Source organism: Podarcis gaigeae (assembly GCF_964106915.1).
Source record: "Podarcis gaigeae genome assembly, chromosome: 10".
NCBI classification, from domain to species: domain Eukaryota; kingdom Metazoa; phylum Chordata; class Lepidosauria; order Squamata; family Lacertidae; genus Podarcis; species Podarcis gaigeae.
Window position 1 is genome coordinate 39,597,163 of NC_139686.1, and position 12,391 is coordinate 39,609,553.

A 12,391-nucleotide genomic window follows, 5' to 3' on the forward strand; every position below is an offset into this window, starting at 1 on the left:
TTCAGATTTCTTTGCTTAGCCCTAGGTGGAGTAACTGAAAATGACTAATTTAATCACCCTGACTATATCTAAATTTTGTTAAATAATTACCAGAGACCTTGCATACTCTCTTCTCCAACTCTTAAAAAACAAGAACATCATTAACCATGTATTTTTCAAGTTTCCTCCACATCACTTCTTTCCTGTCAAACAGTGTAACATCTATCATTTGACAGAATCAGGCTATTTTACTACTAATTTGCAGCATTTATCAAACTTTCATCTTGTCAGGCAACAATTTTATTTTTTTTAGTCTCATGACGTGAATGTTCCTTTTCTTAATACGATTTACTAGGAGCGCACATAAAGCTAAATAAGAGCACACATATGCTGCGGTAGTTAGACATGCACTCTGAAGTTTATAGCTCTGACATTGCAGGAATTTAACCCAAGGAAGGATTAGAACTTTAGAAAATGACAGACAGAGGAATCTTTTCTCATTTTAAGGCAAAAACCTGCTGTGACTGTTAAAATGGCTTAAGTAATTTACACCATATTCTATTGCCTGCAAATTCTCCCCTTCCCCTTAATGTGTGCTGAATGACTATTAGTATTTTTTGTTATTCATAAATGGAATGATTTCTGAATATTAGGGTACTATGAAACGCCATTCTCCCACAAATCACTAACTTCCTCTTGACACAAAATAGACACAAGCACAAAGATACTATTTATCATCTAAATGCCTCCAGTAAATGAACAATTGAGTAGGCTATGGACTAGTTTATACACAACGTGGGAATGTATGTTTCCCTATATATGGTTGGTTGATTTTGGAGTAGGTGATTTTAAAAAAATATTTGGGCTGGAGCCATTTAGTACCTACACCTTTGTAAATAAAGCAAATAATACACTTATAGGCTTCAGTCTTTGAATCACCTTCATACAAAGGAAACTAAACCCTGTATGATTGCTCCTGAAACTATTCACCATTCAGGGTGGCTGGTGAGAGCATAACAATATCCTAGTGGCCTTAGGCTAATCCAGTAAGCAATGCTAGATATATACCACTGAGGATTCTGATTGAAAACATTTTTGAAATAATAGAACCCAGGGAATAATTGAAAGGAAGGAAATCCAATTATTCAATAAAATGTGACATTTTATTCAAATAGACTGACATTATTCTTTGATTAAGAAGCTATAAAATTTGCATGCAAGGAAGGGAGAAATCTGCATCAACATCTCTCTCTATTACTGGACGTTTTGGTTTCCTCATTAATACCAGTATCTTCTGACAGCTGGAGGAATGTTCTGCAACCAGGTAAGGCAGCTGGCACACTTTAAGCTACTGGAGAATTTAAAATTCTAAGAAGCTAATAGGAGAGAGATTAATGCAGTCAAGCAGTTCTGAATAATTCACTTGTAGAGAATCATAGTCACTGCCAGGTAACAATTAGTTTACTCTCTCAATCTAATTCATTTTCTACGTTTCCCACAAAAAAGTGTATTAAGACTCCCTCCTTTCAGTTAAACAAGGTGTGTATGAACAGACAGAAACTTAACTGTGGCAGCTTAAGTCCATGTTGCAGCACACTTCAGTGGCTGGGGAAACCCAGCCAGATGGACTGGGCATAAATAATAAATTATTATTACTATTACAACTACTATGAAGCTTTGCAATTATTATATGTCCAGATAGGGTCCAGTGGCTCCAAAACATTTATTAAGGGGAACTCACTGATTGAATTATCTCACCTGAGCAGGTGAACTGTCGGATCTGGAGGTGAAATTCTTAGATGCCTATGAAGCGCTACCTGGTGTCCACTACTAAAATCATCTGTCTACAAGGCTGCTGTGACCCTTAGTTTGAAGGTGGGTGAATATGTGTAAGACCTCTAAATAAAGCCATTAGGAAGGTTAAAAGGGACGAGAGACTGAAAAGTGCTAATTACAACCTTCCCTCTCACCATCAAGAAATGAAAAACATAGTGTCACCACTGGATGCTATTAAGTATTTGTTTTAAAATGTAAAGTGCCTTCTGTTTCATAATTAGAGTTACAAAATTTTGGCAAGCAGACAGATCTGCTGTAATTGAACGGCAAAGTCAATGCAAATATAAATGAAAACGTAATTTTTTGGCATGTGGCCAAATTCAAAAGGAAGCAAAGTTGACAGATGCCAGTTTACAAAAGTAACTACATTTTGGAACTGCTTTCATTTGCTACAGTCATGCTAATGTTTTGAGTTTTGCAATAAAAAATACTCAGCGAAGCATGTTGGCAAAATGACTGAAAAATTACGCAGAAGGACATATGGAGACAAGGAGAGAGGCATGAAATAATGGTGTGTACACATGAAACTGTGTTCACCAAGACCGCACACTTAGCTAACTTTACTCTGAACTACTATTACCTTTCCATAGTCACCGATGATCTAGTAACATTCAAGTTTGACTGTAGATTCAATGTGGTGGTGGCTTTTAAGAGCTAGGTTAAGATTGAGAGCGGTTAATACTTGCCAGGACCAACTTGTTTTCACTGATCATATAAGGACCTGTGAACAGGCTGGGAGGCTTCCTTCATGCTTGTTCTTATACAAAGGAAAAGAGGTCAGACTGCATCCTGGCATAAGCAGGAAGCATTTGTGGAAATTGGCTTTCCATTCATAAACCCTGAAACTACTCAACCAATATGTAGCAACAACATGTTATCCCAAAGCCCATGGGCACGCAGGCAATACAGAGGTAAATGCAGCATGATTCCTGTTAATAGCTGCCTACTGACTTCATAGTCCCAAGGGTAAAAGTCTCCAAACCCACCTGATCACACAGCTATTTGGCCAAGATTTCTACTCTGTGGCATCACAGCAGCTAAGCCAATGACAGCTCTCCTGCCAAGGCCCTCTATGACATCAGAGAAGATCAACTGTACCAACTATAACCACCTGCTGCCTGTAGGCTGTGAATATGCTAGTTAGATTATAACTGCATTCAAGCAAGACTGCAGTACAGTGTAGAGACAGATATGCAATCTGGGATAAGTACATTTGAGAACTCAAACCCGCCATTATGTGATAAATGTCACAGCAGACACACCAGTACAGATAAAATGCCTCTCAAGCTGAAGTCAAAAGCCTAGCTAACATTATGAGAACCTCAACCTCCAATTTTTGTACAAAAATATGCCTTCACATTAGATTGCTGACACTTTTTTTGTACCTCTAGGTCTTGATCAAATGATAATTAACTATTCTAAATACTCAAGGCTGCCCCTTTCACAGTTATTTTTGTCAGAAGAACAATTACATATATTACAGGAATGCTGTAATGTTAAGAGTTTTTTCTAAAATAAACATGTTTATAGTCAGAAAATAGATATATTGTAAATGATCACAGTCAGGGAAGGACTCCAGTGCTCTGGCAATACCAGTCAACCAGCTCTAGAACAAGGAAGTTAGCTTCAACAGCGTCTTCCCATAAGTAACTCATTTCGACAATGAGATATTGGGGAATTTATAACAGCACCATCATGGTGCTATGTACCTTCAAAAAGCTAAATACCGTTTCTGGAAAAATAAATAAAACGAAAACAGGGGCTTTAGGTCAGGGTTGGCCGACTTCCAGTTATTCAAGTAGCTGAGCCACTACTCATATGCCTTAACCACTAAATTTTCCTCCTCTTATGCTTTCTGGTAAAATACACCCTGGTGAGTTATAATTTTAAAATATGAATTTATAATATTACTTGATATGTGGGTTGTGAAACAATTTCTTCCAGTTGACTGTAGGCAGGGAGATCATAATCTCAGTAGCCATTCTGTTACAAATATAGATTCAGGTTTGATTTACATTGTAAAAAGTGCTCCATGTTCCCATTCTGTGCCACCCATACTAAGATATAAAATGCTTTTCATAAAATTGTTGAGGTACATAAAATACTATCTCCAACTAAGCTTTTACTAATCTATCAAATTAGCATAGGAAATATAATAGAACACAGATAAAATTTGTGCTTAAAATGTGATAACATAAACAAGGTTAAGCAGAAAATCTAGAGCAGTGCTATGCAAAACTTCTTTATCTACATACTGACACGGGCATGAATAATGAGTTTCAAATGAATGACTTGAAGTCACATTATTCGTCTTCTGCACTAATTCATGCTTCTTTGAGCACCATAACTTTAGTGCACTTCATTAATTTCTATGAACACAAACATTTTATATGGCACCATATTATATGCTCAACTCACACAAGATCATATGCCTCAAAACTCTAACAATTGTAGGAAGTAGGGAAACTAAAGGCACCATCAGCTTTATTGTATTAGCCATTGGCCTTGAGAGTTAAAATTTCAAAAAAAAATAAACTTTTTAAAAAACCCGATACAATAAAATTCTCAGTTAAGTTAAACTAAAAACATCCATTATCTAAAAAAATCTATTATCTTCTTAGAACTCCTTAGTTGTCCTAATCCTTTACTCTTCTTTCACTTGAAGTTTCCTTGCAGTTAAAACATACAGTGCTGTTCTATATGTCACAAAGGATGTAATTTTTCTAATAGAAAACAGATGATTTCTCTGTCAGAACAGGATGTTAATCTAGCCAAAATTCTCAATTTTCCCTTGGCCCATCATGTAAGGGACATTATAGAACAGAATTGATTACATTATCTGGCTTGATTCAGGTTACAAATACAAATCCACTGGGAGACAGGAGCTTGTTTTTATCTGCCATTCAACATGGCAGAAGGCATAACCTGTAAGCAGAGCGTGAGAAAAGCATTCTGCAAGGTGAAGAATGTTAAATCCTCAAGGTATCTAAAACTATGATGGTCCTTTTAAAAGAGACAAAACCATTGATAGGCTTTAAATTGTCGCAACAGCCTCATATCTCCCCCCACCCCTCTTGGACTTTCATATATCCTGTCGCTTAGTTTGTTTTTTGTGTTTTACCTAGGAGATCCCATAATACTTCAGGAAATTTTTCATTTGAGACAGCTAGATATGTCTGTTTTACTAATCATGTACACACAACTATGAAATCTCAATAATGTCACATGTATCCTTGTTTCAACCGATGGCCAGCCTACCTCTGAGGGTTTGGTCAAAGCTCTCTCTCATCTATAGCTGAAAACCTGAAGTGATGACCTGCTCCAAGCCACAGTTTTCCCAATTCATTTCAAACGCTGATATCACCAGGGATGCAGACAGGATTTAGCCTCAACTGAAGTGGTGTCTCTGGAAGAATTGTCTCATTCATGTCCATGTTCTCATTCATGTACATGGGGAAAAGCCAAATGCCTCATTTGGCAACAAGCTGCAGTCCCACCATGCCTGACAATGGACCATCGAGCCATCAGCAGCAGAGACTTCCACAGGGATGGGAAGAAAACCACCTCCTGCTGAAAGGAGCCCCATGGTTTAGAACAGAAGGCAATAGGTTTCTAATACCCCAGCGTAACTATGAGCTAGGTTGAGGAGAGGGAACAGAGGATGAACAACAAAATTTGTCTGTTGTGGAGGAGCTCATCTTCCTGTCTTGTGGTCTGGGGGAACAGCTCTGCCTATTCAGAGCTCACCGGCCATGTTTAGCTTTGGGGCACAGGGCACACTGTGTCCTCTCTCTCCAGATTCAGTGATGGTTGGGAAATTGAGGAATGAGTTGGGAAGAGAGCAGAGTTGGGAAGAGGGAGCCTATTAGGGTTTTTTTTTAATAAATAAATAAATAAATGCTGAATTAAAGGCAAACTTTGATAAGTCTGGCTATTAAGATACTATCAATATTTGCTTTTGTCTGTTCTTTGGAAACAAACACTAGAATTTTAGCCAAAATGAACATCTTCTTTCCCGATAGTTATGTATTTGTGTGTTTTTTTATATTGTATATAATAAATAATAACAACTTACCGTTAAAGCCAGGAGTTTCCCATATGTGAGATGAGCTGGGATGTGGTCTGTTTTGGCCCGCAGTGATTCCACATACCAGTGTTCTGCTTCAGGTAATCTGCTGAGCCTCATGTAGGCTTCCCCTGCACAGCAGAATTGGAAACCAATTAGAGGACATGGAGTTAGAGAGAGAGAGAGAATAAAACTTGAGTTAATTTAATGGGATATAACCATTTAACTTAGTTCACAAGGCATCTTCCTCAGTCCTAGCTGGAGATGCTGGGGATTGAACCTGGAGTCTTCTACATGCAAAGCAGATGCTCTATCTTTGAGCTCCAACCTTTCTCTAGCATCACCACTGGAAACAGGATAGAATCTAGACTTTTCTTCCAGTGTATTAAGGCATCAGGCTAGTTAAGAGGTAGGTACATGTAGCTCTGAACTCCCAAGAATAGTCAAGGGGCTTAGGGAGAAAAGCCCTATGTGAAGAAAAGACACCACTGCTGCCTGAGGCTACTGTCTCTCTTCTTAACTGGAAAGACACTGCTATCCAGACCAGGCAGTAATTTGAAACAAAGACAGATGACCTTGGAAGCTACAGCTGGGTGTCACCCTTTGCCACATGACCTTGGCATGTATTACAATATGAAAGCTTAAATCAATCATGAAAAAAGCAGGGGTTCATTAAAACTCAACTGTCTGTTAATAGGACTGGATAGTTACTCAGGTCAATCAGAAAGCCCAATGAAAAAGAAAAGTCTACAGCTGGCATCTAAAAATTGACATTATTGTCAGTGGGAGCTCCAGAGGAAGCATTTTTCATAACTGGTGAGCATTTTGCCAGTGAGCAACATCAAATAATCCCCCCTCAGTTTCCAGAAGAAGTTCATAAATAAAGGGCTCCTAATATTATCACATTCATGTAAACAGATCAAAATCCCTGACGGAAATGGGGCATGTAAGGAAGTTCATCCAGATATACCTGTCCTTGTTTTACTACCATATGTTCAGCGATATCTGATGTGCTGCCTTCTATATGAGAGTACGGCAATTAAGAGGGAAAGGAAATTCAGGACACCATGGGCTAGATTTCATACGATCCTCACAGAACAACTAGATCGTTGTAGAATGTCTACTAAAATTAGCTGCTCTCTGAAAGTTATCTTAGACCGTGCTGCCAGAAATTCCACTGCTGATCCCTGAATGTCAAGCAGTATTAAAATGCATCACCATAAATATATGCAATGATGATTTATATAGAACTTTCAGTTTGCAATAATGCATCTGTCTATAGCTGATACTAACAGCTGTGGTCAGTTGGTTAAAAATTTAGGCAATAAGATACTTCGAGCTTTATGGTGAGAAATAAGGGTTTCAAACACAAGAGTGTGGTGAACTTTAATGTGTTTCCCGTTTATACGAATTCTCACACATAGCTGAACAGTGGGTTTTAAATTTCCAGTATCTTCTACACAGTAGCTTCTAAACATGCAAATATAGCTGAGTATGCAGCAGAATCTCCTCCTGCAGCATCATATTTGTAAAAGACAAACAAATTATAGTTAAAAGCAGAAATAAGGCTCAGCCAAAAGATTTCAGCGAAGTAAATTATTCATTTTTGTTGAAATAAATCCATTTTTATAGCTCCAGATGCTTCTTGGCAACCTGAATATGCAGTTTTGAGGGGAGCAAAAGGAGGCTTAAAATATTAAGGTCTGTAAAATGCTACTGTTTGTTACAAAAAATGACAGACACAGGCAAATCCTCTTTGCTTAGCCTGTTCCTTTATGGAAAAGGGATGCATGCATTTGCTGAATGTGTTTTAAGGGTCCAATTTACCTTAGAACTAGGAGCCTTTAGAGCTCATTTGTTTGAAAATACAAAGGATGTGTACAATTTGTACCTTTTCCAAACACATGAGGACAGACCAGTTAACCTGTGGCAAACCAGATGTTGCAGAATTACAACTCCCATCAGACCCAACAAGGCCCAGTAGTCAGAGGTGATATGAGCTGTAGTTCAAGCAACATCTGGAAGGCTACAGGTTAGCCATCCTGGTGGACTAACAGATTTAAGCCTCTTGAAACATGTAACACTGTCTCAAAAGTCTATGCTACATGCAACAGCATTTTAGGTATATTTAAACTGCTGGATAGCACAAGCTGATTTACAGAACGACAAACGAAGCTCTGCAAAGCATTTGTTAAGAGGTTACCATGCAAATATATTTGTTTGCTTTGTTTAAAATATTTCTTAATTGTCCATCATTAAAATATATCAGCGTGAATAAAAAGTCCAAATAAATATAATGGGCACATCTCCTCCCAGGCACATCTTCCCTTCCTCAAGAATAACGAACACTACCACCACCACCATCAAACCCCACACAAATTAAAAACAGTTAAAATGTTTTTAAAAAACAGCAACAGCAGCAACAACAACAACACAGTTAAAACAATTGTTTTAACAATTGTGGCCCTGTCTCTGATTTGTAGCTGCTGCTGCAGCTAGGAGATGCAGAGTGACTGCAGGTGCAGAGGTCACAAGACTACAGCTGCGCTCAGCGGCTGGGGCTAGCTTGCCTAATGGTGAGAGGCTCAGCAGGTAGAAGGCTACCAGGAGGGAAGAGATAAATGTAAATGGTGAAAAGACTGAATAGTAGAGAAGAGGCAGTGGGAATACTGAATCAAAAGCCTTGCTTCCCATTGCAGCTTTACGGAGGGAGACCCCCAAAGAGAAAGAAGAATGGCAGCTGAAACTGATGGAGTATGAGGAGATGGCGAGACTGACAGGGAAGATCAGAAACCAGGAAGATCAAATATTTACTAAAGACTGGAGTAAAATTGTAATTTACTTAAAAGACCACTGTTAAAATCTTTGGCAGGGATGTAAGGACACTTGTAATATGGAATTATTTATGATAATTATGGTTAATTAACAGATAAAAAGGTAAAGTACCCCTGACCATTAGGTCAAGTCGTGGATGACTCTGGGGTTGTGACGTTCATCTCGCTCTATAGGCCGAGGGAGCAGGCATTTGTCTGCAGACAGCTTCTGGGTCATGTGGCCAGCATGACTAAGCCACTTCTGGCGAAACCAGAGCAGTGCACGGAAATGCCATTTACCTTCCCACCGGAGTGGTACATATTTATCTACTTGCACCTTGATGTGCTTTCAAACTGCTCGGTGGGCAGGAGCTGGGACCGAGCAACAGGAGCTCACCCTGTTGCGGGGATTCGAACCGCCAACCTTCTGATCAGCAAGCCCTAGGCTCAGTGGTTTAGAACATAGCACCACCCGCATCCCCTAATTAATAGATAAATAAAGGTAAAAGATGAGGCAAACTGAATTTTAAATATGGAATCCATGGAGGGAGAGAAGGAGGTCCGAAGGTTCAAAACAACCTTGTATTTAAATCGTTATGTTTTATATGCATAAAATTATCAAAAACCTAATAAAAAATATTATTTTTTTAAAAGACCCCTAAAGAGTGGAATAGCCTTTGGATTGGAAATGGAAACCTAACATGCAGTTCCCCACTCAGTTAAGAAAGTTTAGCTGGATGTGAATAAAGTATGTAGCAACAAATGCTATATTTTCATGTGGACATTTTTTGCCCTGCATTGTGTTAGTGCTCACAATTTAATACAAAAATAGGAAACTTATATGCAGTATAGAACTTTGAACTGGGCTTGCATCAACAAAAATATTGTGATTAATGACAGCTTTGCTCTTTAAGTGATATGTGTAACAGAGAAAGATCAATTGTGAGACTTCTACTACAGTCCCAAGAGAAATCTGATGACTTTTAATAATGCATCCCTAGAGTCTGTGTGATAGGAATACTATTGTACATTACTTAAATCATAGCACAAAAAAGGAAAGGTAGGGAAAGATTCATTAGTTGCCCAAGAGAATACCAAAGTCTTAATTACGCCAGACAAAAATTGTTATATGAAGTGAAAGATTAGGAACTGTTTAATATATGCAGGCAGTGAGGCACCTTGTTTAGCATACTAATTGAATGTCATCTTAGTATTTAAGGGACAAGGGGGAAAGAGGCAATTATATTTTACTTTATTTCTCAGTGGGGGCAAATTGTAACAAAATCTGGATTTACATAATCTGAATAGAGGAGGTATGCATTCTGTTCCAGATTTAAAAGACTATGCCTGTAGGGTCTTTCTTTTGGTTTATTCCCAGTTAATAAAAATGTCTCCTGATTCGAGGTTGGCTTCAAGCACAGCAAAATAAAAATGAAAACATTACACAAATATTGGTGCAAAGGAACATGTGCTACAATGCCCAGAACACTTAAATTAATTCACTTCCACTTAAAACACTCTTTGTTTTATTAAATACAATAAGTGTAAGACAAGGGATGTCAGCTTGAATACAGACTGAACTGAAGCACTCTGTGCAAGTAAGAGAGGTGAAGAACACATTGTCGAGGCTTCCAAAAAGCTGCTCATCTGTGGCAAGTAAGAACTATTTCCTAGTGAACAAGCGAACTTTCACAAGCTAGGGGTCTTGTTTGTTTCATGCTGTCAGTAACTAACACATGTGTGTGCTATGTGGGTTTTATCTGCAAGGTTGTGTTAACAGAGCAAATATGAGATTCACTGAATACTGGAAAGAAATTAGGGGATAGTGAAGGTAACTAGGTGCACTTTCATTTCAATTCCTGACTGAATTTGAGGAAGCAGCAGCTCTGCTGGGAAATAAAGAATAGCCCTGAAATAGAGAGCAAAAAGAAATAAAAAAATTGTCAAGACTGGTAGTGCTGGTGGTCTTTTGCAGAATAATTTGGAGGTCCAATGACACCTTTTGTTACTAGTGAAGCGCATAGCTTCCTATGACTGTTATGTGCAATTTGTTTTGTTCTGTTTCTATGGTATCATTTGTTTATGTTCTTAAAGGTGTTGTAAGACACTCTGTGTAACAATTAATTAACAAGTTGAAATGGTGGTGATAATTTCAAAACAAATATTTATCTGAGTGTGCATTTATATCTATATAAAACTATATCTATATACAAAACTCAGGCTCATGAGTTCCCCACCTTCTCTGGCACCACCACAAAGAAGAGATTGGATGCTTCTGTTTCTGTTTCTGTTTCTATCTATCCACTCTTTGCCATTGTGTCCAAACCCTGACAAACTGTGGTTATTCTTAACTATGGCTTATGGAAACAAAGCCAGCTTCAAACAGTAGCATGGAAGTATGGCTCTTACGTTACACAAAACTATAGTTTAGCATTATCTTGTAACTTGTGTAGCTCATGTCTGGGTTCCATCATTCAGTCTCATTGTCAGCTACTGTGAAAGAGAAATACCTATATGGGAAATAAGTCTGCAGTTCCCTCTAATCTTATCATTCAACCTTAATACCAGTAAACCTCCATCTGTTTACAGATGTTAACACTGTGGATATAAGGCTGGTCCATGTGTAAGTGATCTTATATCAAAATGTCAATGAATTAACCTGATCTCTAGTGTATTTAGGTGAGAAGATAAAAGGGAGGGGGAAAGGGACAGCATATTGTTGTTGAGTATACATATAATCATACTATTTTCATACTGTTTCTATGTCAGAACTGTCATGAAATGCAACTTTTTAGACCAGGTGTGGGGAAACCTTTGGCCCTCCAGATGTTGCTGAAGTGCAACTCCCATCAGCATCCACAAGCATGGCTAATTCCCAGGGATTATGGGAGTTGTAGGTCAGCAACATCTGGAAAGTCAAAGGTTTCCCGCAGCTGATCTAAACAATGACCTAAATATTTTATAGCCTAACTTATGCATGAATAAATCCAACTGTATGAGAAATCCAAATGTAAAAAGATAAGATATATTTTATAATTTGCATATATATGTGTATATATATGTATATAAATGAAGGATGCTCCTTCAGCATGTGTCTGGGCAGATCAAGAACATCTTCCATTTTTGTACTAAGAGCCCAGACACCTTGATCTAATTTGTAAGTGTTTGTTAACAGAGTCAATTTCTATTTATTTCGCTTGAATGGTTCCTTATGGACCCAGACACCCAATCAAAACCGAGCTTAGTTAATTGGCTTCACTAGAATTAAAAAAAAAGTAATTTAGCAGACTCAACAGCTAAAACGGAGATGCAAAATGAAATCCAAAGTTAATCAATTTCAACAAGGAAGAGAGAAATCGTTTAGACCATAGGAGCTCTGCAATCCTATAATCTCCAGAGCATGAACAAATCATGATCAAAATGAGGGCCCTGAACTCAGCTTAGATTGTCTTTTATAAAGGTATCCACATTCAGCAGTTAAAAAGGAGGACATTGTTACTAAGATTTTGCATAAACTAACATTTATTCTGTTACCTATTTTGGTATATACAGTACATATTAGATAGATGAGCCATTGCATATGGCATGACAAAAGGGAAACAACAATTAGAATACCAGACTTATTTTCTAGATTTCCTAGATAGAAATTATATGAATTGGCACTGTTCACATGATATGGTAAGTCATAAACTATGTC

General features: G+C 37.9%; 1 protein-coding gene across 1 annotated transcript in view; it reads right to left on the bottom strand.

The window, feature by feature from the left end:
- TMTC2 (transmembrane O-mannosyltransferase targeting cadherins 2) overlaps positions 1-12,391 on the bottom strand; it is a 195,942-nt gene that overhangs the window by 37,576 nt on the left and 145,975 nt on the right. The window contains exon 8 of the mRNA XM_083699166.1: positions 5,891-6,012. Coding sequence (XP_083555292.1) covers positions 5,891-6,012 — 122 coding nt within the window. The remainder of the gene's footprint in view (positions 1-5,890; positions 6,013-12,391) is intronic.